General features: G+C 51.3%; 9 protein-coding genes across 12 annotated transcripts; 5 read left to right on the top strand and 4 right to left on the bottom strand.

Moving 5' to 3' along the window:
* Positions 1-288: 288 nt before the first annotated feature.
* On the top strand, positions 289-2670 carry FOXG_02820 (uncharacterized protein). The gene is made up of 3 exons (XM_018380285.1): positions 289-595; positions 646-668; positions 717-2670. Exons 1-3 carry the CDS (start codon positions 510-512, stop codon positions 2435-2437), a joined length of 1830 nt encoding a protein of 609 aa, XP_018236520.1. The 5' UTR covers positions 289-509; the 3' UTR covers positions 2438-2670.
* A 955-nt stretch (positions 2671-3625) lies between these two features.
* Positions 3626-4739, bottom strand: FOXG_02819 (uncharacterized protein). Its single transcript, XM_018380284.1, has one exon. The coding sequence runs from the start codon at positions 4516-4518 to the stop codon at positions 3739-3741; it is 780 nt and encodes a 259-aa protein (XP_018236519.1). The 5' UTR covers positions 4519-4739; the 3' UTR covers positions 3626-3738.
* Positions 4740-4952: 213 nt separating this feature from the next.
* Positions 4953-13627, top strand: FOXG_18412 (FKBP12-rapamycin complex-associated protein). 3 transcript variants are annotated; one of them, XM_018398486.1, is made up of 4 exons: positions 4953-5411; positions 5466-7757; positions 7809-12296; positions 12347-13627. In XM_018398486.1, the coding sequence occupies exons 2-4, from the start codon at positions 6570-6572 to the stop codon at positions 12779-12781; spliced, it is 6111 nt and encodes a 2036-aa protein (XP_018236517.1). In that variant the 5' UTR covers positions 4953-5411; positions 5466-6569; the 3' UTR covers positions 12782-13627. The 3 variants fall into 3 exon arrangements, with proteins under 3 accessions (XP_018236517.1, XP_018236518.1, XP_018236516.1); XM_018398487.1 differs by having other exon boundaries at positions 7809-13627; XM_018398485.1 differs by having other exon boundaries at positions 5466-12296.
* Positions 12841-14870, bottom strand: FOXG_02817 (protein kinase C substrate 80K-H). Its single transcript, XM_018380283.1, has 3 exons — positions 14701-14870; positions 13703-14644; positions 12841-13654 (listed from the first exon to the last, which is right to left on the bottom strand). Exons 1-3 carry the CDS (start codon positions 14792-14794, stop codon positions 12990-12992), a joined length of 1701 nt encoding a protein of 566 aa, XP_018236515.1. The 5' UTR covers positions 14795-14870; the 3' UTR covers positions 12841-12989.
* A 151-nt stretch (positions 14871-15021) lies between these two features.
* Positions 15022-20192, bottom strand: FOXG_02815 (uncharacterized protein). 2 transcript variants are annotated; one of them, XM_018380281.1, is made up of 3 exons: positions 19667-20192; positions 18576-19590; positions 15022-18526 (listed from the first exon to the last, which is right to left on the bottom strand). In XM_018380281.1, exons 2-3 carry the CDS (start codon positions 18951-18953, stop codon positions 16409-16411), a joined length of 2496 nt encoding a protein of 831 aa, XP_018236513.1. In that variant the 5' UTR covers positions 18954-19590; positions 19667-20192; the 3' UTR covers positions 15022-16408. The 2 variants fall into 2 exon arrangements, with proteins under 2 accessions (XP_018236513.1, XP_018236512.1); XM_018380280.1 differs by having other exon boundaries at positions 18576-20192.
* FOXG_02816 (uncharacterized protein) lies at positions 15033-16367 on the top strand. The gene has a single exon (XM_018380282.1). The coding sequence runs from the start codon at positions 15097-15099 to the stop codon at positions 16192-16194; it is 1098 nt and encodes a 365-aa protein (XP_018236514.1). The 5' UTR covers positions 15033-15096; the 3' UTR covers positions 16195-16367.
* A 112-nt stretch (positions 20193-20304) lies between the features above and the next one.
* Positions 20305-22980, bottom strand: FOXG_02814 (uncharacterized protein). The gene has a single exon (XM_018380279.1). It carries the CDS (start codon positions 22738-22740, stop codon positions 20488-20490), a length of 2253 nt encoding a protein of 750 aa, XP_018236511.1. The 5' UTR covers positions 22741-22980; the 3' UTR covers positions 20305-20487.
* A 1748-nt stretch (positions 22981-24728) lies between these two features.
* Positions 24729-25688, top strand: FOXG_02813 (uncharacterized protein; the record flags this gene model as incomplete). Its single annotated transcript, XM_018380278.1, has 2 exons — positions 24729-25048; positions 25145-25688. The coding sequence occupies 2 exons, from the start codon at positions 24729-24731 to the stop codon at positions 25686-25688; spliced, it is 864 nt and encodes a 287-aa protein (XP_018236510.1).
* A 221-nt stretch (positions 25689-25909) lies between these two features.
* On the top strand, positions 25910-26248 carry FOXG_18411 (uncharacterized protein; the record flags this gene model as incomplete). Its single annotated transcript, XM_018398484.1, has 4 exons — positions 25910-25944; positions 25994-26086; positions 26138-26144; positions 26195-26248. The coding sequence occupies 4 exons, from the start codon at positions 25910-25912 to the stop codon at positions 26246-26248; spliced, it is 189 nt and encodes a 62-aa protein (XP_018236509.1).
* Between the last annotated feature and the right edge of the window lie 421 nt (positions 26249-26669).

Genomic DNA, 26669 nt, shown 5'->3' with positions numbered 1-26669 from the left:
ATCTATCCCCATCTTATCAATGCTGACACCCACTGTACTAACCGCCATCTTGCTGTCCAGGTCATTAGCCAAGTTAACACTAGAAGCAATATAACAATTTATTATCCGTGTCAATAAATGGAACAGCGAAGCTCCATCATGAATCACTACAGTATCATCATAGCTATCCGGCTATACCCTTAATCAGCTCCGCCTCATCCTCATAGCTGCTGCGCCCCAATCCATTTAGAATCCCGATCCCAGCGCCTCTCCAGCAAATAAGCTCCATACACTGCCGAGGGGCTCTGTAAGCACCGCGTCAAGATCAAGCAAGGATCATCAACACTGCGGGGAGAAGGATTCAGCCTAGGCCCCTACAATTACAGCGGGCACCCAAGCAAATAAAGGCACCGCGTTCACCCACGAAGCTCCTTTCATTTCTTTGGCTCGGACTCTTGATCTCGGACTCTTCCTCAACAACTGAAGCTGAACATCAGCCCTAAGACAGAACTATCGTACTAGTGGACCTCATGTATTCAGTCCCGTCGCAAACACCGCCCAAGGCTTCAGGCCGTAAGGGTAGTAAGAAGGTCCGCACTGGCTGCATCACCTGCAAGTTCGTATAACTCATTCGCTCACGTAAATCATTCACTAACAAGTCCGCAGAATTCGCAAAGTAAAATGTGATGGTAAACGAACACTATTCCTCTATCCAATCTTCTTCTAACAACCCACAGAAGCCAAGCCTTATTGTCTGCGATGTATCAAAACAGGCCGTCAATGCGACGGCTACCGTCCCTCCCCCAACTCCTCCCCAGAACCTACATCACTCTCCCCAGCACCAGGCTTCGACTCACCCCAAGAAGTACGCGCCTTTGATCATTACCGCCTGCGCACTGCAAAAGTTCTCTCCGGTCCCATCGATGCTAGTTTCTGGGGCGGCGTGGTTCTCAAGATGAGTTCCACCGAACCAGCTGTTCGACATGCCATCCTCGCTATTAGCAGTTTACATGAGGCTGTTGGGGTCAAGAGTAAGAGTCTGAGGGAGATTGATACGCGGTTTGCGTTTAGAGAGTATGGAAATGCTATTGCGTCGCTGCGGAATTGGGGACAGAGAAGTGAGCCGTCTGTTGTGCCGCTGCTTGTTTGTGTGTTGTTCATTTGTGTTGAGTTCTTGATCGATCGCGATACAGCGGCGCAGATGCATATTTGTCAAGGACGGCATATTCTCTCTACGCTTGGTGATGGAAGATCACCGGCTATGGAGATGATTAAGCATTCTCTTGTGCCTGTCTATGCTCGACTCAGTCTCTCGAGCTTTCTCTTCGGCAGTCGACCAGCGCCTATTCCTGCGCACCTACGCAGCTGGAGCGACATGCCCGCTGTCTTTGCCACCATCGAAGAAGCTCGATATGCGCTCTATCTTCTTCTAGATGATGCCTTACAGTTTAGCACAAGCGCTCGAGCTCCGATTTACAATCCGAATGCCGAACCAGAAGAGATCCGAAAGCTTCAGAATGAACAACAACGTCTTCTCTCGCAATTGAGTCGATGGCACGCCGCCTTCACCGTGACAACATCAATGAGTCCTCAATCTCCTTCTCTCGAAAACTCACTGAACGTCCTCCGCATATATCACCAGTCAACTCTCATCTGGGTTTCCACTGCCTTGGACACAGGCGAGACAAAGCTCGATCAGTTCGTACCCAACTTTGCGAACATTATCACTCTCGCATCAACCATTATCAGCTCTGTCCCCTCCAACGCGAAACTCGAGCCTTTTAGCTTCGAAACGGAGATCATACCGCCTGTGTACTGGACAGCTATAAAATGTCGCCATCCTCTCCTGAGACGCGCAGCGCTTAAGCTCTTGACACGAAACCAAATGCGCAATCGCAGGGAGAATCTCTGGCATGCACGCGAAACAGCTGTCATCGCCGCGCGAAGCATCGAGATTGAGGAGTCAGAGTTCGACTACCCTCTTGATCTTGACTTCACAATGGATCCCTTCGTTGCTCCAAGCCCAAGCGGTTTAAGCGAAGTATCCGCCGAAGCAAACGCGGCATTCGACCTCTTCACATGTGATCCCAAGAAGATCAAAGTCGACGTCTCAAAACCTCCTAGTTTACCTCCCCCGCCCTCATCATTCAGCGATCCAACACCTGAGGAAATCCTCTCTGGCTCGCCGTGCAGTTTGGCGTCGAGTCGCTCATCTCCTACTCCTACGCCCGAACCTGTGTCGCCAATATCTGCGGCGCTTGAAGGTATTCAGCATCTGGATTCTGCGGCGCTCAAATCAGCGAATCTTGAGTCGCCGTATGATGTGTCGGAGAGTAGAAGGATTAAGAATGCGCTTATTGGACCGGCGGATGATGGTGGTATTTGGGTTACGTTCTTTAGAGATCCTGAGCCGGGGGAGACGTCATGGAAGGTTACGAGGGAGTTTTTGAGATGTTGAAGTATTTGATGAGTGGTATGACTGAGGTGGAGTTTGTTGGATGTGCTGTTATGCATTATATACCCATGATTTGTTTGTTTATAGACTACTTTGTTTTATGTGCTGGACGATTATTGTCTTTGAGCTTTGACTTCTCCGCAAAATGCATCATTTCAACTTCGCCGTGCATCTTGGTTACATTCTTCATAATTAATTCCTAAGTTATACACTACTAAAATGATCATTCTGTACAGTCAGGTTTAGATTTCTTTCTTGGTAATGACATACCTTCTGTGTCTGGTCAAGCTTCATGTTGGAGTGAAGCAGCTACCCTAAATGAACAGTCAGTACAGGAAGTTCGTGCGACAATCAACTCTCCCCTGTAAAAATTCTTTCTTGGCACGCACTGTTAGTGCACTGTTAGGAGCGGGATTTTCTACGGGCTACTCGGCCACACAATACTGCGGGGACGCCATCGGCTCCCTAACAGCAGTTTTCAGAGAAGGAATTTTGGAGAGTTCACCTTCTCTGACAACACCTTTGTCGGATCTAATGGCGGCACCTCAGAACCAGAACGCCTTAGATATCGGAGGACGGTGCCCGTGGCATCGGTAGCGACATCCTCCCGATCAACGACGCCGATTGCGATGGGTTTTTCCCCTTTGAAGGCAAGCCGCACCGCCGGCCTCTGATTCCTTCCCAAGGTTTTTCCCTGCCGCCACGACAGTCGACTACGAGCTACAACTTGGTTACTGGAGATTGTGGACTGCGTCAGCAGATGTAGTGATGCGTGAGAGAATTCTGGTCGGTGGAAAAAGCTCGACAGTAGATTGCCCCCGAACCCGCTGACGGGTGACGGGCTTGAGAAATACAGCACCTTTTGTGCCATTGGTATGCTGGATGGTGAAGGAAGCGGGGTTTCCCTGTACCTAGCTAGCTCAGCACGTCTTTTGCTCCAGTAGGAGATCTGGCTTCGTTACAGCCACCCAGACGAAAAATATACAAACAAACAAACAAACAAACAAAAGTTCGTGCGACAATTCACGAGACTCCGATGAAGAAACTCTCATTGCATGCTTCATTATCATTAATGTCTATTTGAACTCGAATCTTACTGTGAACGGTTCGTTTGCCTTTGCATTGTAAGATACAGTCGTCAATGCTTGTAGTCTCTCCATTCAATTGGATTCAATTTGGTTAGCGAGAGAGGCGACACCGACGTTGAACAACGAATCTTGAGCGAGTACAATCAAAGTCACATCGTTTCGTTTGTTGCAAATATTCATTGATTTTGGGTATCATTATGTGCTGTAATCCTATTCTCAACCTCTAGCAGTCTCCCGTCTCGCAGACTCTGCCACCAACTTTCTTCTCTTATTCCTCTCATCCTGCTCAGCCAATACTCTTGCCGTTAACGATGCCGCAAATTCATTGTTGATACCACTTATCCTGGCATCTTCTGACTTCTTATCCTTCGCAGCCTTGTCCTCTTTCTCCACATCCTCGCCCTTGCGCTTCTTCTTCTTTTCCGACTTGTCTTTCTTGAGGCTATGTGTAAGCCCTTGGCTCTTGAGGTTCTCGATTCTCTTCTCCAATCGCTCGATATCCGCCTCGGAGTTTGCAAGAAGTGGAACGATGTTGTCTTGCTCGAATTCAGTACCGCACTCTGGACATGCCTTTTCTTGGATCTCCTTCATAGCTACATCGGCAAAGACATGGCCGCAGGGTACCAAGTAGACAGACTTCACAGCAGGGCCAAGCTCCTTCATGGAGATGGGACACACCCACTTGTCGCCATTCTTGGAGACTTTCAGCTTGGTCACGTCTCGTAGTGACTTGATACCCAGGCTCGCAGGAGTGACGTCAACTGGTTCATCAGAGGGCATAAGACCTTTGATAATCGCTTCGTAATTGTACAGACGGCCGCGCCAGTCGGAGACAAGAGTATCGACGTCGAGGAATTCACCGCTGAGAGCACAGTGAGCCCAGGCGTGAGAGAGCGATTCAAGGGCCGTCGCTTTCAGCTCGGATGTTGTAGGAGCGCGCGCCGCATTCTTGACGAGCTCGCGACGCTTGGGGATGGAGCCGCCGTCGTTACCCATGATTGATGAGTTAAGGATGTCGCGTAATCGTGGAAAGTGATGGATCCGGGAGGTGATACCAGCGCAGTGATTCGGTATCCGCAATGACAAGGATTGACAGCGCGAGAGATATAGACGGTTATGGGAGTGGTGTATGTGGATGAATAAGTTGAGAGTTCTGGAAGACTGAGGCGATTCCTAGAATTGAGTCGAGATGGCGCTTATCGATAAGCGTGATAAGGACGATGCAAGCTTGAAGTAGCGGGACAGTGTGATAATTGATTTGTACCGTACAGTTTGCAACGTGGACCTCAGCGTTGTCCTTCATACAATCTTTAATAGGCTCAATAACAGGAATTAAAATTTACCTATTCCTGTTAGTCTCCATGTCTCTTTTTTAATAGTTCCTACAATGAATTTGCATTCTCAAAGAAGCTGCTTGAATATTACTGATGCCTATTGACACTGTGATGACACCGCGGTAGCGCTCCACCGCTGGCCCGCCATTTCCAAACTTGATCCATCTAATGACCTCCGCCCGACCCAAGCTCATCAACCTCCAACTTCAACCTCCCCGGTGCTATGCACCTCTCTTAATACCACCCCGGTCGTTACCCTCGAAGGCGCTCAACTGAACTGAGCGTCTCCTTTCAGTATTTGTATTTTGGAAACGTCTCGGCCGCCTTCACAACGAACAACACGTGCACGCGCTGCCTCGCTCGAAGCTTAATTACGATCTCCCCCTCCACCTCATACGCTCCTCCACGAAAACGCCCGACCCCGATCGAGCGCTCGATATTCAAGTACATGCGACGCTGATCGCTCTCACACCAGTGCCGCGACGGCATCATGGCGCAAGCACAGCAGGTCGCCCTGGACCGGCTGGACAACATCTCCCGCGCTCTAAAATCAAGGTCGGTTTCACCATGTGACGGTTGGTAGGCCAAAGGGGTCTAATATTCCCATAGAACAAGCGATGATTTGCGAAAACGATCCGCCGTGCAGCTTCGCGAGCTTGTAGCTGTCTGCCATCGAGACCTTAGCCCCGAGCAATTCCAGGTTTTCTACAACGCAGTCAACAACAGGATCACACAGCTCATTACACATGGCAACGACTCGTCCGAGCGGCTCGGAGGCATCTATGCCCTCGATGCGCTCATCGATTTCGATGGCGTCGACGTCGGCGTCAAATACACGCGTTTCACACAGAACCTCAAGACCATTCTTCGAGGCAAAGACATCAACCCTATGCAACCGGCAGCGATCGCGCTCGGAAAGTTATGTCGACCTGGTGGCGCGATGATATCAGAAGTGGTGGACTCAGAGGTTAACACCGCTCTCGAGTGGCTGCAGAACGACCGCATCGAGGAGCGGAGATATAGCGCTGTGCTTGTCCTTCGCGAACTGGCCCGTAGTGCCCCGACACTTATGTATCAATACATCCCGACAATCTTCGACTGGATCTGGGTAGGACTCCGAGACCCTCGACAGCTTATTCGGGCGACATCAGCGGAAACAGTTAGCGCCTGCTTCCGTATCCTTCGTGAACGAGACCAGGAGATGAAGCAAATATGGATGGATAAGATTTACAACGAGGCGAGATCCGGTCTCAAGGTGAACACTGTCGAATCGATCCATGGCTCGTTACTGGTGTTGAAGGAACTGCTTGAGCAAGGAGCTATGTACATGCAGGAACATTACCAAGAAGCATGTGAAATTGTCTTCAAACACAAGGACCACAGAGATCCGACTATTCGAAAGACTGTGGTTCTTTTGATCCCAGACCTTGCCAGCTACTCGCCAGCTGACTTTGCGCACACTTGGCTGCACAAATTCATGGTATACCTGTCCGGCATGTTGAAGAAGGACAAGGAGCGTAACGACGCTTTCCTTGCTATTGGGTAACATAGCCAATTTCGGTGAAAAGCGCTATTGCTCCGTACCTCGATGGCGTCTTGATCTATGTGCGCGAAGGTCTCAGCCTCCAGTCTCGCAAGAGAGGTTCAGTCGACCCTGTCTTTGACTGCATTAGTCGCCTTGCTGTCGCTGTTGGTCAGACGCTCAGCAAATACATGGAGGCACTCTTAGATCCCATCTTTGCGTGCGATCTTACCCCCAAGCTCACACAGGCTCTCGTCGATATGGCCTTCTACATCCCCCCGGTTAAGCCAACGATCCAGGAGAGACTACTTGATATGCTCAGCGTAGTTCTCTGCGGTGAGCCATTTAAACCCCTTGGCGCTCCACAACCAAATACTCTCAGCTCAGTCCCGATTATTCCCAAAGACGCAAAAGACCCCCACGCTTATGAGCACCGAAGGGCTGAGGTCAAGTTGGCGCTCAACACTCTCGGTAGTTTCGATTTCTCAGGACATGTTCTGAACGAGTTTGTTCGAGACGTCGCAATCAAGTACGTTGAAGACGAGGATCCAGAAATCCGTGAGGCAGCGGCCTTGACATGCTGCCAATTATACGTTCGCGATCCGATCGTCAATCAGACCAGTTACCATGCGCTTCAGGTTGTGGGTGATGTGATTGAGAAACTTCTCACAGTCGGAGTCTCAGACCCTGAACCGAATATCAGGCGGACAGTTCTGGCGGCTCTCGACGAACGATTTGACAGACACTTGGCCAAGGCCGAAAACATTCGTATCCTGTTCTTTGCGCTCAACGACGAGGTCTTCTCTATCAGAGAAGTCGCCATCTCTATTATCGGTCGCTTGGCTAGGTACAACCCAGCATATGTCATTCCTTCACTACGAAAGACTCTCATCCAAATGCTTACTGAGCTCGAGTTTTCCGATGTCGCCAGGAACAAGGAGGAGAGCGCAAAGCTGTTGAGCCTCTTGGTTCAAAACGCGCAATCCCTCATCAAGCCCTATGTTGAGCCCATGATTTCAGTACTTCTCCCCAAAGCCAAGGACAGTAACCCTTCTGTTGCTGCTACCATTCTCAAGGCCATTGGTGAGCTTGCGACTGTGGGCGGTGAGGATATGATGCCGTACAAGGATCGACTGATGCCAATCATTCTTGATGCGCTACAGGATCAGAGCTCGAACGCAAAACGAGGTGCCGCTCTACATGCTCTGGGACAGCTTGCGAGCAATTCAGGATACGTCATTCAACCATACATCGAATACCCACAGCTGCTCGAAATTTTACAGAGCATCATCCGAACCGAAGGACAACAAGTACCCCTGCGACAGGAGACAATCAAACTGATGGGTATTCTTGGCGCTCTGGATCCTTACAAACACCAGGTAAATCTGGCGAAATGGCGAAAATTGATGCAACTATTGACACCAGATCAGGCCGAGGAACGAACCCCCGATTCCCGACGTGGCGAGGCCAACCAACTAACAGACATTTCTCTCATGATGACCGGATTGACACCCTCTAACAAAGAGTACTTCCCGACTGTTGTGATTAATGCTCTTCTCCAGATCCTGAAGGACTCTTCGTTGGTCCAGCACCACGCCGCCGTGATTGAAGCGATCATGAACATTTTCCGCACCCTTGGCTTGGAGTGTGTGTCGTTCCTTGATAGAATCATACCGGCATTCCTGCAGGTGATACGATCGGCGACCTCTACGAGACTTGAGTCTTACTTCAATCAACTGGCCACCCTCGTTAGCATTGTGCGACAACATATAAGAAATTACCTGCCGTCAATTGTCGAGATCCTGCAGGAATACTGGCATACCTCACCTTCACTACAGACTACGATTTTGTCCCTGGTTGAGGCCATTTCGAGGTCGCTTGAAGGCGAATTCAAGATTTACCTGGCTGGGCTGCTACCACTGATGCTCGGTGTTCTCGACAAGGATACTTCCGCCAAGCGCACACCATCAGAGAGGGTAATGCACGCCTTCTTGGTGTTTGGCGCAAGCGCTGAGGAGTACATGCATCTCATCATTCCCGTCATCGTCAGGACATTCGAGAAGCAAGGTCAGCCTACATTCATCAGAAAGCAGGCCATCGATACGATCGGCAAGATCTCTCGCCAAGTGAACCTTAACGACTTCGCTGCGAAGATCATCCACCCTCTTACACGCGTCTTGGACATGGGTGAGCCTGTCCTCCGTACCGCTGCTCTAGATACGCTCTGTGCGCTCATCCAACAGCTGGGCAAAGACTATCTACACTTCATGGGTACTGTCAACAAGACCATCAATCAGCACCAGATCCAGCACTCCAATTACGAGCTGCTTGTGAGCAAACTTCAAAAGGGAGAGGTTCTGCCCCAGGACTTGAGCTCTGGAGCTGGCTTTGCTGATGGCGCAGACGAGACTCCTTTTGCGGATCAAGGCACTAAGAAGCTGGAGATGAATGCTATTCATTTAAAGGCTGCTTGGGACACTAAGGGCAAATCCACAAAGGAGGATTGGCAAGAGTGGCTACGACGTTTCAGTACAACTTTGCTTACCGAGTCACCAAACCATGCTCTCCGAGCTTGCGCCAGCCTCGCCAGCGTGTATCTACCTCTGGCTCGAGAGCTCTTTAACTCAGCGTTCGTATCTTGCTGGAGCGAGCTTTATGAACAGTTCCAAGACGAGCTCATCCAGAACATTGAGAGCGCTATAAAATCCGAGAACGTTCCACCCGATCTGCTTGGCCTTCTACTCAACCTCGCCGAGTTTATGGAGCATGACGACAAGGCTTTGCCGATTGACATTCGAGTTCTCGGTAGGGAGGCAGCTCGCTGTCACGCGTACGCAAAGGCCTTGCACTACAAGGAACTCGAGTTCCTGCAAGACCAGAGCAGCGGTGCAGTCGAGGCCCTGATCGTTATCAACAATCAGCTCCAACAGTCCGATGCCGCCATTGGTATTCTTCGCAAAGCTCAGCTGTATAAGGAAGGCATCCAGCTGCGGGAGACCTGGTTTGAGAAGCTGGAGCGTTGGGAAGAGGCGCTGGCGTTTTATGAAAAGCGTGAGGAAGAGGTGCCTGAGGATCAGGCGATACCCGTTGACATTGTCATGGGTAAGATGCGTTGTTTGCATGCTTTGGGAGAGTGGGAGGCTTTGGCATCTTTGACTGGCAGCACTTGGGCCAACTCTACGCCTGAAGTCCAGAGAATGATTGCCCCTCTCGCCACGGCTGCTGCATGGGGTTTGAATAAGTGGGACTCCATGGACAACTATCTTTCATCGCTCAAGAGATACTCACCCGATCGATCTTTCTTCGGTGCCATTCTGGCACTCCACCGCAATCAGTTCCGCGAGGCGATTGCCTGCGTTCAGCAAGCCCGTGAAGGCCTGGATACCGAGTTGAGTGCGTTGGTTAGTGAGTCTTACAACCGGGCGTACCAAGTCGTCGTTCGAGTACAGATGCTTGCAGAGCTTGAGGAGCTCATCGTCTACAAGCAATGTGACGAGAAGAAGCAGGCCATAATGCGACGAACCTGGGAGACTCGACTAAAGGGTTGTCAGAGGAACGTTGAGGTTTGGCAGCGCATGCTCAGGCTACGTGCCATAGTGATTGCACCTACCGAGAACATGCACATGTGGATCAAGTTTGCCAACCTTTGCCGCAAGTCTGGACGAATGGGATTGGCTGAGAAGTCGCTCAAGCAGCTCATCGGAACTGACGCTCCTCTGATATCAGCAATTCCTTATTGGAATGAGCAGCGACAGCCAGCACCCAACTCCAGAGCTGCACCGGCCGCACAGGTCATCTATGCCGTGCTCAAGTACCAGTGGGAGCTTGGACAGCAGCTGCCCGTCAATAAGAAGGGTAACATTCCGGAGAAGACGCTGTATTGCCTGCGCAAGTTCACCAACGATGCTGCGCATCGTCTCGAAGTTGCTAGGGCCCACCTCGCTGCCCAAGCTGGTAACGATGTCAACATCACTGGGGACTATGGATTCCAGAACCCGATGGATCCTTCTCTCATAAGCCCACATACCTCGCGAGCGCTGTATGACCAAACAGTCCTCTTGGCCAAGTGCTATCTGCGCCAGGGAGAGTGGCTGATTGCGCTGAACAAGGATGATTGGCAGTACACCCAGGTTCAAGATATTCTTCTGTCTTACTCTCAGGCGACCAAGTACAACCCTCGATGGTACAAGGCCTGGCATGCCTGGGCGTTGGCCAATTTCGAGATTGTGCAGACACTCACAGCCGGAAATGAGGGACATTTGTCGAGGACAGACCACAATATGGTGATTGATCATGTCGTTCCCGCTGTCAAGGGCTTCTTCAAATCCATCGCACTTTCACAAGGAAGCTCGCTTCAGGATACTCTTCGACTATTGACACTCTGGTTCACCCATGGCGGAAGCTCGGATGTCAACGTAGCCGTTACCGAAGGCTTTGCCAATGTCAGCGTCGACACATGGCTCGAAGTCATTCCTCAACTGATCGCCCGCATCAACCAACCTAACAAGCGAGTTCAGCAATCGGTGCACAACCTTCTTGCAGATGTCGGGCGAGCTCATCCTCAGGCTCTGGTCTACCCTCTCACTGTCGCCATGAAATCTTGGCAGAACACGCGTAGATCTCGTTCTGCAGCTCAAATTATGGATAGCATGAGGCAGCACAGCGCAAACCTGGTCGCTCAAGCCGACATAGTCAGTCATGAACTGATTCGCGTCGCTGTCTTGTGGCATGAGCTCTGGCACGAGGGATTGGAGGAAGCTTCGCGGTTGTACTTTGGTGATAGCAACATTGAAGGGATGTTTGCAACACTTGCGCCTCTACACGAACTTCTGGAGCGTGGACCCGAAACTCTGCGCGAGATCTCTTTCGCACAGGCTTTCGGGCGAGATCTTAAGGAGGCACAAGATTGGTGCCGACAGTACGAGACAAGTCAAGACGTCAACGACCTGAACCAGGCGTGGGATCTGTATTATCAGGTATTCCGCAGAATAAGTAGGCAGCTACCTCAGGTCACCACCCTGGAGTTGACGTACTGCTCGCCCAAGCTCCTCAACGCCAAGAACCTGGACCTGGCAGTTCCAGGAACATACAAGAGCGGACAGCCCATCGTGAGGATAATGTCCTTTGACACAACTTTTAGTGTTATCAACTCTAAGCAACGTCCACGAAAGCTCAACGTCAACGGCAGTGACGGAAAGTCGTACGCGTTCCTGCTAAAGGGCCACGAGGATATCCGCCAGGACGAACGAGTTATGCAGCTGTTCGGCCTCTGTAACACCCTCCTCGCCCACGACTCGGAGTGCTTCAAGCGCCATCTCAACATCCAGCGCTACCCTGCCATCCCGCTCTCGCAGAATAGCGGTCTGCTCGGGTGGGTTCCTAACAGCGACACCCTCCACGTTCTTATTAGGGAGTATCGTGAGAGTCGCAAGATCCTGCTCAACATTGAACACCGCATCATGCTCCAGATGGCGCCTGACTACGATAACCTCACCTTGATGCAGAAAGTCGAGGTGTTCGGTTATGCGCTCGACAACACCACCGGGCAGGATCTGTACCGTGTTCTCTGGCTCAAGTCAAAGTCTTCTGAGGCTTGGCTTGAGAGACGAACCAACTACACTCGTTCTCTCGGTGTCATGTCCATGGTGGGATATATTCTGGGACTGGGTGATCGTCATCCTTCCAACTTGATGCTTGACCGCGTCACTGGAAAGATCATCCACATTGATTTCGGTGATTGTTTCGAGGTGGCGATGAAGAGAGAGAAATACCCGGAGAGGGTTCCTTTCCGACTCACTCGCATGCTGACCTATGCTATGGAGGTTAGCAACATCGAGGGTAGCTTTAGAATCACATGCGAGAACGTGATGAGGGTTCTACGAGATAACAAAGAGAGCGTCATGGCTGTTCTCGAAGCGGTAAGTCACCCCCCTCTCCAGATTGATACATCTCATACTGACATTCACAGTTCATCCATGATCCTCTCCTTACATGGCGTCTCACAAACGCCGCATCCCCAACAGGCCCCAACTTCAACTCTGATCGCGACACAGCCATGCCCGTCCCAGGCGGAGTCCGCGCGCGTCGCCAATCCATCCTCGACAGCGACGTCGCGCCAAGTGAACTCCTCAACGCCCCTGAACCATCAATTCAGACCCGCGCACGCGCCCGAACAAACAGTTCAGCGGGCGAGGCCATGACAAATGGCGGCGCACCAGAGGTAGAGAGCCAGAACGCGAGGGCGGTGGAGGTGCTGGACCGTGTGCAGCAGAAGCTTACGGGTCGTGACTTTAAGAACAACGAGGAGCTGGATGTCATTGCGCAGGTCAACAAGTTGATCATGGAGGCTACGAAGCTGGAGAATCTGTGCCAGCACTACATAGGATGGTGCAGCTTCTGGTAGATTCTGCAGAAGAAGAGAGTTGCTGAGGGGTTGGTATTTGCTTCAAGGTGCGGGAGTTGGGGGGTTGTTGATATCAGGAACGTTTCTTAGACGTTACAAATATTTCATGCATGTATAATACGAGTATTGAACCGAGTCGTGTTGTATTCTATCTTAACCAGCATTGTATGTTCCCAACATTCTAGCCCTCTCCCCTCTCTGCTCCTGTCTATAGCTCATCTCGAGATCTGGGCTTCTTGGGCTGACTTCCAACATCCCATCTCGAAAAGTCACAAGCAGCAGGCGTACCAATCTCCATCCTGTAAACGCACTTCTCGCTCTCGCTAACCCTCCACAACTCCTCCGTCTCCGCACATCCCAGCCAAACATCCGTTCTCCTCTGCGGGCCATTCCAGCACTGCTGACCATCTTCATACCTCAACACCATCCTCTCTCCGCGTCCAAGACTCTTTCCGTCGATCCTGTCTTCTTCGTCTGCCATTTCGCGGTCGATGCGCTTGAAATTTCCCATGTTGCTTTGGCCGTGGCCCTTCTTGGACTTTTGCTTGGTGCTGCCGAGCCAGCATTGTTCGTAGGTGTACTCGCCGGCTTCGAGGGTTACACATTTGTCTTTGAGGGCGCGGAAGATATCGTCTGGGCCGTAGTCGAAATCGAGATCGGCTTGTTCGACGTCGAGAGTGGACTTTTTGTCGGAGAGATCACGTTTGGCAGCGTCAACGGCTTCGCGGGCTGCGCGGACGAGGGTGGATTCTTTGCCGGGGGATGAGTTGTCGGCGAGGATGCCGTTGGTGATGGCCCAGACACGGAGGTTGTCGAGAGAGTTGTGGATGAAGGCTCGAACGGGAGGAGGGAGGTAGGCCTCAAAGTTGTAGACTAAGTTGTTAGCAAAGAACACACTATCTTGTGGGAGAGTTGACTTACGAATATCAGTATCGCTTCCCTCACCCTCCTCAAACTCACTCCAATTAACACCGCTATTCTCCCCATCCTCCTTCAGAACACTCAAGATATCCTCATCATTCACAACCTCCTCCTTGCTCTCCGCCCGACGAGCCGAATAATCCTCAAAAGACCGAATCGCCGCCTTAACACCCTCGTCATTGAAGTTAGGGTTATAGTCAGTCTTGAACTTTTTCAAAAGCTCCTCAAGCTCCCCGACTCGCTCCTTCAGAGCGTCACGCTGGGTAACGACCTTATCCAATGTATCCCTGAGCTCGTTGACGCGTGTCTTTGCAAGACCAACAAGAACACCAAGCTTACCGCTACCAGGACCCTCGCGGACAACTTTTCCCTTATCTTGCTGTTCAGCATCGCGGTGCTTCTGGGCGAGTTCTTCTTTCTTGACTTCCAGCGCCGCAATCTCCTTTTTCAAGTCCTCCACCTTCTTCTCAACCTTTTGTCTCAGATCCTTAGCCTCGCTAACCATAGCGCCCCTCTTCATCGCAGCCTTTTGCAAAGCCTTCTTCTTCTCATCCTCCAATCGTCTATACTCCTTTCCGATCTCGGCACATTTGTTCTCGCACTTGACACCGCCTACACCACCGTACTCCTCCGACCCATCGCAGCAGAGCTCGTAATCGCACACGCCGTCGTTGACGTAGAGGAACGGAACATACATTCCAATGTGTCCCTTGTTCTCGCACCAGAAGCCGGGCAGTGCATTGGTGGTGTTTGTCGTGCCGGAGATGGAGCCGACGAGAGGTTGTTCGGGGGAGAGAGGATCGAGGTTGGCGCAGGCAGCGGTGCCTGGTTCGTCTGAGCCATCGGGGCAATCGCACGTGTTATCGTTGACCCGGTCAAGGCTCAATTTGATCGCTGCGTTGGTGATGCAAGAGAATTCATCGCCCTGATAGTGGGAAGCAACTACAACACCTGTTAGCTCCCCATAGCTTCACTTCATGATCACGAAGTACTCTTACATTCTGGGCCAACACCTCTAGGCACGCTGCCAGCAGCAGCCAGAGTAAAAGCGTAAATAGCGCCCAGAAGCGCCAGAGAATTCGGGTGTTGCATTGTTTCTGGTGTTTTTGTGTAATGACTCCAGCAAAGGAATTGGAGGTTGGAGTTGGCCAGGTCAGCTATAACTACTTTAGGGGACAGGGGAGCATTCCAGAGGGAGGTCTCCACTGTAAAAGCTCCCCTGGGCGGTAAATGTTCGGGAGCATCTGAGACGCGGAAGTAAATCCGTGCCTGGGGGGAGAAGGGCACTAAAGGTGGGGGACGAGAAAAAAGAAGTCAACCCCTCCAACACCAGCAAAACTGTGACGCATCATCGCCATCTACACATATACTATCTTATACTCTGGTCAATCAATATGGCGCCGAACGATGAAGAGTCTCGCAAGGCTCTTGCTACACTCATAGCGACTGCTACAACCCTCCTCGAACAGCTCCAATCAACACTCACCACCATCCAACGTAACTCACTAACCCCAGCAACACCCTCCTCCTCCTCCCCCGAAACAACTTCCATAAACGCCCTATCCCTCGCCCGCGACACATCCCTCCTCATCCGCGCCCACTCAACCAAAATCTCCCTTCTCATAATAAACGAGCCCTTCACCCCTAGCGCCATCAGCACCGTGATCCGCGAGCTCATAAAGGGCCCCATCCCCGGCCTCGCCACCGCCGCGCAGGCCTGCACCCCCGATCTCTACACGAGCGTCGTGCGGAAAGAACTAGCATACCGCTGCCAAAAGGTCCTCGTTGAGCTGTGGGGTTTGTTGAAGCGTGTTCCTGATGATGGGAAGGTTATACCTGCTCTGGGGAGGGATGGGAGCAAGGGAAGTCTTGTTTTGACGGGCAAGCTTTGGAGTGCGTGCGATGAGGTTGTTAAGCTTGCGGATCTGGGGGTTGGGGGCTTTTATGTCAGAAAGGCGGAGGAGTGGAGGGATACGCTGAAGGATGTTATGGAGGAGTTGAAGGAGTGGGGAGAGGAGGAGGATGATGAAGATGATGTTGACGGTCTGGCCGATGATATGAACAATGCGTCGCTCACGGAGCAAGAAATGGTCGACGACTTGATGAACTCCTCCTCCACCATCCCAAAATCCGACCCCGATAAGATCCGACCCCGTCTTGACTCAACTCTCAAGCGTTTACGAATGATCGTTCTTCTATACCAAGCCATTTCCAAGAGGCGCTTCAAGAAACTTCCCAAGGATACCACCACGGGTGACATTCCCTCCAAGCTGGACAAAGCAGCGAGTGTTCTCGAGACGTTGCCGGATAAATTTGGGGATTTGGCTGGTGCGTTTTACGAGCTTGATGCGGAAGAGATCGATAGACTCATGGCGGAGTGTTTTGAGAGTGCGGTTGGTGTTAGCGAGGTTTTGAAGCTTGGGTGGGAGGGCGAGAGTGATGAGTTTAGTGAGTGGGTGGAGAAGTTCAAGGCTGAAGTCAAGAAGACATAGACAGACCACGAACTAAAGAATAAACATTTGATACCAGTCGAGCGATTGAGCATTGTGACGATCCTCGTGGCATAGATATTACATGCCCACTCTTTGTATACGCTACTACATATATGATGCTCCCTCATACAAAGTACATTCCCCGACAACGTTTCTCGTATCTTTAAAAACCTATGCATCCCAAAATCCCCCTCTTCCCTGACAAAAAGCCCATTTAAATGTGTCTCTGTTCTGTAGCAGGTCGACCCGTCACCGTTGTAATTTCAGAATGTCCGAGTTGCTTAGCTTCATGTTCTGCTTCATCCACAGGCGCGGGAGTTTCCGGTGTGATCATAACAGCCGGGGCAGCAAGAGAACTAGGGACAACTTCTGTCTTAGCAGTTGTCACACCCTCAACGTGCTCTGCCTCTGCGTCCTCCTTCTCATCCTCCTTCACTTGTGAGAGTGGTCGACCATGTGTATCGTGAGACTCTCCCTCATCGTTGCGGTGCATTTGTCCGTTTTCGAGATCGGCACCAACCATCTGAGCGAGACTGCTAAAGTTGAACATGGGCTCAGACCCGGCGCTTCCGCCGTCGCGTTCTCCATCGTCGCTGTAAGCACCAAGGCTCAGCCCACTAGACCGAGGACCTAAGTCGGCGCCCAGGTAGTCGGGTCCCGTGTATGTGCCAACCGGGCTATCGTTGACTGATGACCCAACTGAGGAGGCATTGCTCATCTGCCTAAGATGTGATCCTCCACGCGGAGGCCCAGCCGGTAGTGGCAGAGAACTCGATGATGATGTTGGTCCAGCCTGGTTATCAGACGTGCCTCGATCCACTCCCTTGCCTTTTCCAGCGGGCCCATCGTCCTTAGCCTTTGGCTCTGCTGGCGAATCCGGTGCGCTCGAAGCTTGTGATGCCCTAGACATGGTAGCTTCTACACGGAGATTGCTGGCAGTACTGTTGCCTCGTCGTCGACCCAATCCTCCGAGTGACAAGCTACTAGCGCTCGCACCACTTGCACTTCCACTGTATGGATGTCCACCCTTCTTGGCGGCTTTACGTTCCTCCTTCTCTCGTCTCTTAGTCTCCTTTCGAATAGCCTTTTCCTCCTTACGTTTGCGCTCTTCTTCAGAAGCTAGAGAAAGACGAACAGCCTCCATAAACATCATCTCCTCAAGTTCGTCCATGCGGCTCCTTCGTCCTGTACCGTTCCGTGAAGATCCTCTAGCTCCAGGTTCCGGTCCCTCACTCGCGTCGTCCTGTGCACCGTCTGCTTGGCCCTGTCCGCTGGGGCTGGGACTAGCATTTGAATCGTTGTTTCCAGTGTTCCTTCGGCCAAATCGACCCGGGCGAAGAATCGATCTCTGTTCGTTTCCGCCCATGAGAAATGCAGCTGTATGAAGGGCAGTGGCCGCTGCAGCTCTTCGTGCTTGGTGGTTCCTCGCTGATGCAAGTTTCGCCGCCCAATCGGGACGCACGCGATCGGTGGTGATGACATTCGGCGCGTTCGCAGACAAACTATGTGCGCGTCGACGGCCGGGTGTGGGTGGGGTCTGCAGTGTGCTGTTTAGTGAAGTCTGCGAAGACATGGCTGTGCCGTGTGATGGGCCGCTCGAGTACGCAAGACCCCGACGGAAGGGGGGAGGGTCGTATGTGACGCCAAATTCAGGCTGTTGGCAGTAGGGGCATGCCGAGGGCTCCGAGATAAGCATCTCGGGCGGGTCGTCCGGGTTGAGACCTTCATTAGGATCCCGAGCTTCACCGTTGGGATGATGCTCAGGAAGGTGAGGATCAGCGCGCTTGATCTGAACGAAACATTCGCTGCAGATATTTTGGTCACAGCATCTGGTGCGGTTCAAGTAAGGCGGATATGTCAGGAAGCAGATAGGGCACTCCTCAGCGTCTTTGTAAAGGAAAACCTCCATGGGTTGGCCGTTCACAAAGGGATCATGAGGGAGAGCGATCTCCTTTGGCGACAAATCGGTTGACGAGGCATTTCGAGAACCACCACTGAGGGCAGCGGCAAGAGCTTTGGCTCGTGGCTTGAAAGGCGACTTGCTTGCTCCAGGTGTCGACGGCGAAGGGAGAGCGGAACCTGTGTTTGATCCGCTGCGATCCGATGCGGCAGAAAGTGTCCTAGGTCCCATAGGCACCGTCAAATTCTGGAGGTTCTGGCTCGAAGACGATGGGTTCTCTGCGGGAGGAGGTTGCGGGATGAGTTCTGGGTCGGGAGGCGCATCGGCGGGGGGGATAGGAAGGCCACGGGCTGCAGCGACGAGTTGATGCTCGGCCCAGCTCGAAGACCAATCATTAAGGCCTCGCCAGAATGGCGCAAGCTTTCTCTCTATCTGGGTGATGTCAGCTTACCGATAAGATCAAACGAAACAAAGAACGCACCTGTAGCTGCCTCACGACAGGCTTGCTAAAGTCCTCAGTACCGGTGTAGGTGCCCAATGTTACCAGATAACCTCCATCAACGTGCTCTTCGCGCATACTCCTCTCCCGTTCCTTTGCTCGAGCCACGCGCTCCCTTTCTAACCTCCTCGCCTCACGCTCCTGCTTTGTTTCGCGACGCTCAAAGGGAGCATCTGGTTGTTCACGATTGCGGGAGGAACTGGGACCGATACCAAAGATGTTTATCTCGGCTCTGCTCATTCGTCGGTTCGACCTCGAGCTGGTGTTTTGTAAATGCTCGCGTACTGAAGGATCGCCGGGACCTGCATATTGACGAGGATCGCCCTCGGGACGAGACTCTTTTGTGTTGGAATTACCCATGGTGAAGATGTGAAAGAGAAGACGACAGCGGCTGGGTTATGTGGCGCAATCGCGCACTTGGGCTGGTCTTATCTGGCGTGGACCAGGGCAGGGGTGTTGTCGTCACCGATAATCGTGAGGAAAAAGAGAGAGTACCTTAGTGGATGAGGAGAAGAAGTTTGAGGTTTGAATTGTGTTGTGTTGAGCGATATCGAGTGAGACAAGAGCAAGGAGCTTGTCTCGATAGGAAGAGTTACCGAATGTCCCGCGATGGGTTGGGATGGGGATTGGAGCTGATGCAAATGGGGACACGATAGAATGGGGGAGGGGCCGGGCGTCAGACGACGGGGGTCACCACAGAGGGCATCTCGCTTGGGCTGATAGTGTATGGAGAAGGTGGTATTGACAGCCTGGGGGGTCTTTGCCAGCAATACTGTAGCTCAGTCGTTGATGAGTATGTATCGTGATCAAAGAAAGTTGGAGTTTTGAAAGGATGATGATAATGGATGGGAGTGGAGCGATAACGGACGTTGTTGGTTGTTGATTGAATCAAATCAATTGAGATGAGGTTGGGGGGAGGAGGCAGCCTGTAACAACGGCCGTAGGGTGCTGAAGCTAAAGCCTAGAACAGCTGGTGGTCCCTGCTGGGTAACAAGTCCTGGACCTGGTTTAGCTGAGATCGGATACTGGAGCCCGCGAGCCAGGCGGGTGGGTAAATGGTGAGAAAAGGGTACCTTAGTCCGCGGGGTAGCGCGAAGCTATTCAATAAAAAGAGAGAAGTAAAAAAGAAGAGCAAGATACAGATTTGTTGGTGTTGAAGGGGAGAGCAAGGTATGTCTCAAGTTGATGACTGAGGAATCGAATTGACATTGACGTTGACAACTCACTCGCTCAAGTTGGAGAACCTTCCAACCCTACAAGCGTCGTAAGCTATCCTGGCAGAGCTATCTCTTGGTGTAAACCTTGAACATGGTGATATTCCATGCCAACCAGTATCTCCTCACCTGTATCTCTTGCGGATTGAGGCCCGCATCATCATCAGCTCAGTAATTAACAGCTTTACCCTGGACTTGTGCTCTGTATTTTCTTTTTTTCTTTTTTGTCTCGACATTTCTCACAGATCTGCAGTCCTGACTCGGCATCGCCCGTCAACGTCATGGGCCGTCACTAAAGGTGAAGATCCTCGAACCCAGAATGTCAAAAATCAAGAAACAAGCATTTCTGTTTCACATGGATCTTTTTCAAGATGACTGATAAGTGTTTCGAATTATGCATATGATTATGGACAGAGTAATTGTGATCTCAGGAATTACAGTTATGCTGGTGAGAATCAGACCATCGTCTGACCTCCTCCGAATGATCCGGATGGTGATGTGAATGTAACTATGCGTCGTCTTCAAATCCGTATTCGGCATCTTAGAAGCTAAGCTTTGCGATTTGATCCATATTTATCATATTGTCAAAGTGGTTGCAGTTGTAGCGTGCTCTATACCGTCTATCTCTATCCTCATCGCCCCAACACCACATCATCATAATCATCAAATTATACACAACCCTACTTCGTAGGCGCCCAAGCCTGCAACCAGTCCCTCATCCTCTCCAAACTCCCCTTCTCAGCCTCCGCCGCAGCAATACACCACTCAACATCCCAAACCCCCTCCTCCGCCATCATCTCCGCCAGCTTCCTCCCCCTCTGACTCCCCTCATCCGTGCAAAACCACAGCGGCGCATCCATATTCGTCACATCGCCCAGCAGCGGCTTCACCAGCGGTAGAACCTCCCTCGCACTGGACGGTTTCGCCTCAAGACCTGCGTTTGCGCGTCCCGTTTTACACCATGGATTCGCGCAGTGGGATTTTCCGCAGCCTGTCATGAGTTGTCCGAGATAGCGTCGCTCGATGCGTCGTTTGAGGGCTTTGCCTTCAGGGTCGTGCATGCTGACGTATAGGGGCCCGAAGCAGATTGAACAGAGACCGATGTCGTTGGAGGCTTGATCAGTGGAGGCTGTTTGACGGACTTGGCCTCTTGATCCGACGCCGAACATTGTTCTTCCGCAGTTGGCGTTGCGGCAGATTGGTGGTTTGAGACGAGATACTTTGTCGAGTTCGTGGTGTTTGAGATGTGTCTCCATATCTTTCAGACGAACGATCTTGTCGCAAAGATGGCACTCTGTTGTCCGTGTTCCATCTGCAAGTTCGTGAGCTGTTAATCCAGACAGAACGACCTCTGGACTTGGATTGAAGGGATCCCCTTCTTGAGGAACCTCAAGATGGCAGAACCGACAGAGGATCAACTTCCCAGGACACACGCTCGTCTGATGTCGCGCCAAATCAGCCATTGAATTCGTCGAAAACTCGCAGTTTGGGCATTGTCGCCCCGTGTGAAAGATATCGTCATGCTTCGCCTTGCTCTGCGTCGAGTTCCCAAAAGCACTGTCCTTTTCACAATGCCAATGTGCTTCCCACTCCGGAGAGCCCTTCTTGAACACGGATTTGCACTTGGGGCAAACAACATTGTTTCGCCGACAGAAGTTTTCGTGTAGCACCATCGTCCGCTTGGGGACGAATTGTAAACAGTTACTACACTGCTCCTCATCGGGAGAGTGTTCTTGTTCGCCGGCCCCATTGGATAGCCCATTCGTTCCGTCCTTGGCGTCTTGTAAGTCCACCTTGGCTCGTAGCGAGTACTGCAATGTCTTCGGAGATTCCGTAGCGTCTGGATGTCTATATCCATGAACTGATATTGTGATCTGCTCCGCTCCCTCCAGTTCCACATTCGTAGGACTTATCACAATCCTCTTGACCCCATCAACCGCCGGTGAAAAATCCCCAAAGACATGAACACTTTCTCGTGGCAGCGCTCGTTGTCGTGAAGATTTCGGTGTAACAAATAAATCGAGCGCATCTTCGTCTTCGCCGGTAGTAAGCTCAATGGCAAGAGGTTGTGATTTATTCCACGAGGGAAGCACGTAATCGACGTATTCACCCTCAAGAACCTGCCCCTCAACAGCCTTCCAGATGTCAATCTCTCCACCAGTAGAACTTCCATCCGTAGATCCTCTTTGCGCAGACATGATTCGTCGTAATGTTTCTCGCGCTTGTTCCTCGTCCAGAGCTTCGATATCGACTTCGAGATCCGTGTCCACGACACAGATGCCATCTCCCTCGGGAGCGACCTTATCCACGAGCAGCTTGAACTCCTCCCCGCGCGCACCCTTTACTGCCAACATTGAGCCTTTGCTTAGTGTTGTAAAGTTCTCTCGTAATTGTCGCTCGAGTAATGGTTTCCAGTCATCAGGGTTGTAGCCTGCTTCTAAGGGTCTGAGTCGAACGTATGTGCCCTTGGGAAGTTGTCGCGCCTCGACTTTGATCTGAATGCCATCCACGTCCATTCGTTCGCTGTTCTGCGCTGTGTCTTGTTCCAGATCTATCACCTCTTTCGGCGACACGCATTCATCTTCTTGAATACCCAAGGCTTCTGTCAACCACGGACTCAACCCCAACGTTCCCTCCGACGCTGAAAACTCTCTGATACCCGCAAAGACAGCATTCTTATTCTTAGGATTCACAAGTCGGAATATTAAAGGATTCGGTAGTTGTTGTGCGGTATCGGCGTCGCTCGAGGAATATGACCATGGATCTGATCGGGCAGTCGTTGTCGAAGGTCGAGATCGCGCCGCAGCTAAAAGTTGTTCAAGAGCAGATTGTGGAAGAAGAATCTTGTCGCCGCGAAGATTCTTGGTCGCTATCGCAGAGGGACTTATCACGGGTAATGCGCTCGACCAGCGCAGGGGTGCAGGCTCTTCCATGATTTGGGCTGCAATGTGTAGAAGTTATGATGTGAGGGCCTGGAATGATTTGGTGGGGGTTGATAAGATGCAATTACGTAGTAGTAGAATCAAGCACGAAATATGATAGTCATAAAGCGAGAAACAGGGATAGAAATGACAAGATCAATTAAAACTATTTTTTGCTTGAAATCCAAAATGTCGTTAATACCGACTGAATCACGAGAAACAGACTCTCAGCGGCGATGCTCAGTCAGCCATTTCGGTGACGTTCTTCCAGCATCGTCCAGAAGACAGACAGATCAGATCTGAGCTGCCTACGGGCCTTACATAATCGGAAATCCGTTCTCCGACGGACTAACAAAACACCGACACCACGAGCACTCATCGATTTGACAGGCTGTCCACCTCGTACACATTCGGTATCAGAGCTGTCATTAGATCTCGCAGATCCGTATCATGAGTTGACTCAAAGCACAGACAATGCCCAACTCTTAATATCATGGTTAAAATTAGACTACAGACTATAGCCTCATACCCTGTTTAAAACATCGACCAAGTTTCCGTGCAACCCGGGGAGAATCCCGCCTCACTTTACACGTAGCAAGGCAACCCAGCAATGCATCGCCAGTAATGTTGTTGTTCAGTGATCATCAGCGTCGCAACGTGGCTTAAGCAACTACGCGTAATTCCAGTATAATGAGGGCGCGGCACAGAGCATAATCACCCAGCAGATCCGTCTTGGCAATCTGCATGGCCATAACGTCGATCGAAACAAAGACCCCAAACATCTCTTTTTTTTTATTCACCGCTCTTACAAGTCCGCGACTCTGAGTGAAACAGAGTTGGTGTTTGTGTGTTTTGACCCCCACAGAATGGCTAAATGCAGCGCAACCCATCCATGATGGCTGAATTCAGGCGGTCATGATGAGACCCGGCAATGCATCCCCGGACCGACGAGATATACAGAGCTTGGTTAGATTGACACTACCAGTTCCAAGCTTTCTTTGCGACTGAGCCAACTAATTTGAAAGACTGTATGCCCTGAAAAGATGCTCATTTCATCATTTCCCTGCACCAGAGCTTATCTTGGCAATTTCGGACGCCGAAATGTAGGATCTGCAAAAGACCTGGTATGTTGATCAGGGTAGCTGTACACCTTCTCTCTCTCAAATGTGACACAGCTCATTTTACCCGCCAAAGGGGGCTCTTTTGATCTACGGAGTTGAAAGGACCCCTACACGAACCTACCCATGCTCGTTAGCTCCCGCCGCAAAGCTCAGCTATTGAATGGTGCGCCTCGAGAGATAAGATCCCCCAACCTTAGTCTTTTTGGTGATGCCATCTTGTCAAGATATCATCAGTCTGGCCGATTCTCTCACCTTGGAAGATGCATCCAATCCCCACATCGACTGCTCACACGGGCCGATCTCCAAGACCCCCCTCTCACATTCACATCCTCCTACCGTTGTACTATGCATGCCGTTATTCTGTATCCGGTTCAGCCGGAACGTTTTTTTCTTTTTATGTATCTTCTTTTGGTGTTGTTGAGTTGAGTCCCCCACTTGATCATCCAAGCTTTTAACTAACAAGCTTGTGTAATGTAATTGCGCTCCGTACCTCTTGTAGCTTGACTCACAACGTGCAGCATGTCAAACCCTCCGAGCCACCTGAACTTGGCTCGCCAATCCAATCTCATCTCAGACCATCTTTGTATTATCCCGGGCATGTCCCCATCCCACCCAAACGGCGCATATCTCCCCCAGACCAAATCTGTTCCTAGTAAATCATTGCCGCTTTGGCCGCTGGCATGACACGGCCCATCCCTCATGTCTTGTCTCAACATGTGTACTCCGTGTATAGCTATATATCCTTCACCACCAACCCTCATGACTCCTCCTCTCTTTCTCTATCATTTCCCCCCTTATATCCCCCATTAGCCCTCCTTGCCAGTTGGGCTGCTCCATCATTGAATACCCAATCTCTTGTAATACTCATGCCAGCCTGACATGAGCCAAGTTATCGTCGACCACCAAACGCGCGCAGAGATCACTCAGATCCAAACAAAGGGCTTGACCCTCTTTGACACTCTATACAATTCTCTCGTCCTTCGTCACACCCTTCCCTACCTCCCCGTATCAGGCCTTTTGAACCTCGCCGCAACCTGTCGCGATATTCGTTACCTCCTCCACGAAACACCCGGTGTCTTTCGTCACATCGATCTTACACGGGTCAAGACAGCGCATTGCGAAGACGCGCATAAAGAAACAGAGCGCAATCTTGCAGTTTGGCATAATGTCACTCTTTCTGATTACCTGACTGAAGATGAGTGAGTCCATCCATACTCCATTGCTCGTGTCCACTGTACCCTTGTCCTTTGCGCTGCGACCACTTTAAAACGGCTGTTAGCTTACAGGATCCATAGCTTCTACGCCGGGCCCTTGAGGGGCATATTCTCTACCCTACGACAACGCGATATTCTTCGTGATGTTCAATCTCTAATCCTCGACGGACTCTCTGTCACAGCTGAGCTGTGCCATGAGATCATCAACGATCCGTCATACAGCGTGCGCATGCTCTCGATCCGCGGCGTCAATAACCTGAACCACGGCAAGCTTCGCGCAGCGCTAGCATACGCCTGTCGTAGCTCACGCCCAGAGAACACCCCGCGACTCAAAGCAATCTACGTCTTTGGCCCCATGCCCTGCGATGAAAATGCGCAGGCCAACGATTCCGATGCCTGGTGGTCCAAAAAGGGCCGTGTCCTCAACAGCACCAGCGACATGGACGACTGGGCGCAATGCATGCTCGCCTGCCAGAGCCTAATCTCCTTCGACGCAGTGCTCTGCCAAGGTCCTCGCCACGCCAGCTCACCAGCCTTTGGGTCCTGCAGCGTCTCCTCGCCGTGCAGCCCAGCGGTCGCTACGTTCTCCGTGGGCGGCTGCGCAGGGCTGTGGCAAAGCGCCTGAGGGTGTCATGACGGCTGAGACGCACTGCTCTTCGCTACCGCTGCTAGCTCCGCCGCCGATCCTCTCGTCATCCGTGCAGGCTGCCACAACGCCGCGCCCGGGACATGAGGATTTCGTGCCGAGGTGTGCTGATTGTTTGAGGGATAGGTTCTGTGTTGCGTGTAATAAGTGGTGGTGTGAGACGTGTTATCATCCTTTTGGTGGTGGTGATGTGAAGAGACATGTTTCGCGAAGCTGCTGGGAATGCGGCATCAATGTGCGCCACCTTTTACTGTCACTGAATATGGAAGCTAATTGGTATCTAGTGCAATGATTGTATTGAACGCACGCAAAAGTTTTGCAAAAAGTGCGGCGGCGGATACTGTCTCATTCACAACGAAGGATCATCAAGCGCCTTTGTAAGTTTCCCCAATCTTCCACACAACAGAATTCTTACTGACTGTTCCTAGTGCGACTGTATGTTATTCTGATCATTATTCGTTTGCATCATCTAACTTGCTTTACAGGGTGTTTCTGTCGAGGTCGTGGTCTCAGACGAGTCTGATGCACCACGTATTTGACATGTGTCAACCAAGGACCAATGCAACCTCACATCTGATCATGGTACAGTAAATGACTTGGCGCATCTACAAGGTCCCTGGAATATGAAATGGAGTCCCCTTGGAAAGTGGACTGAGCGAGGCGTCATGATGAAGCGTAATCGGATTTTCCACTCTACTTGTTTTCTTTGCTGGTTGGTTTTGGAGTCGGGGCGTAAAATATGGATTGGATGAAACTCGACTCTCTTCAGATACTCACCACTTTTGCTTCAATAATTGATAAGGACTGGCTCCTGGAATCATACCACTTTTCCCGCTCCAATCTTGAATAAGTCGACTCAGATGAGATATGGCACGATACTATCTCGAACCACTGCACCCCAGTCCTCCCCGCTCGGAGACAAAGTAGATCCGATAGAACAGGTAATGGAACGGAAATAGA

Source organism: Fusarium oxysporum, chromosome 8 (genome assembly GCF_000149955.1).
Source record: "Fusarium oxysporum f. sp. lycopersici 4287 chromosome 8, whole genome shotgun sequence".
In the NCBI taxonomy this organism is placed as follows: Eukaryota; Fungi; Ascomycota; class Sordariomycetes; order Hypocreales; family Nectriaceae; genus Fusarium; species Fusarium oxysporum.
The sequence above is the reverse complement of the archived record's forward strand: the minus strand, read 5'-3'. Positions and strand labels throughout refer to the sequence as shown.

Excerpts from the sequence above, each read along its gene's own strand:
- FOXG_02814 (XM_018380279.1), bottom strand. The coding sequence starts at position 22,740 with ATGGAAGAGCCTGCACCCCTGCGCTGGTCGAGCGCATTACCCGTGATA.
- FOXG_02817 (XM_018380283.1), bottom strand. The coding sequence starts at position 14,794 with ATGCAACACCCGAATTCTCTGGCGCTTCTGGGCGCTATTTACGCTTTT. Across the intron at positions 14,645-14,700 it reads TAGAGGTGTTGGCCCAGAAT|TTGCTTCCCACTATCAGGGC; the intron begins GTAAGAGTACTT and ends CAGGTGTTGTAG. Across the intron at positions 13,655-13,702 it reads GGGAAGCGATACTGATATTC|TCTACAACTTTGAGGCCTAC; the intron begins GTAAGTCAACTC and ends CTAACAACTTAG.
- FOXG_02815 (XM_018380280.1), bottom strand. The coding sequence starts at position 18,953 with ATGGGTAATTCCAACACAAAAGAGTCTCGTCCCGAGGGCGATCCTCGT. Across the intron at positions 18,527-18,575 it reads CTGTCGTGAGGCAGCTACAG|ATAGAGAGAAAGCTTGCGCC; the intron begins GTGCGTTCTTTG and ends GACATCACCCAG.
- FOXG_02820 (XM_018380285.1), top strand. The coding sequence starts at position 510 with ATGTATTCAGTCCCGTCGCAAACACCGCCCAAGGCTTCAGGCCGTAAG. Across the intron at positions 596-645 it reads ACTGGCTGCATCACCTGCAA|AATTCGCAAAGTAAAATGTG; the intron begins GTTCGTATAACT and ends ACAAGTCCGCAG. Across the intron at positions 669-716 it reads TCGCAAAGTAAAATGTGATG|AAGCCAAGCCTTATTGTCTG; the intron begins GTAAACGAACAC and ends AACAACCCACAG.
- FOXG_18412 (XM_018398485.1), top strand. The coding sequence starts at position 6,570 with ATGGAGGCACTCTTAGATCCCATCTTTGCGTGCGATCTTACCCCCAAG. Across the intron at positions 12,297-12,346 it reads TCATGGCTGTTCTCGAAGCG|TTCATCCATGATCCTCTCCT; the intron begins GTAAGTCACCCC and ends TGACATTCACAG.
- FOXG_02819 (XM_018380284.1), bottom strand. The coding sequence starts at position 4,518 with ATGGGTAACGACGGCGGCTCCATCCCCAAGCGTCGCGAGCTCGTCAAG.
- FOXG_02816 (XM_018380282.1), top strand. The coding sequence starts at position 15,097 with ATGGCGCCGAACGATGAAGAGTCTCGCAAGGCTCTTGCTACACTCATA.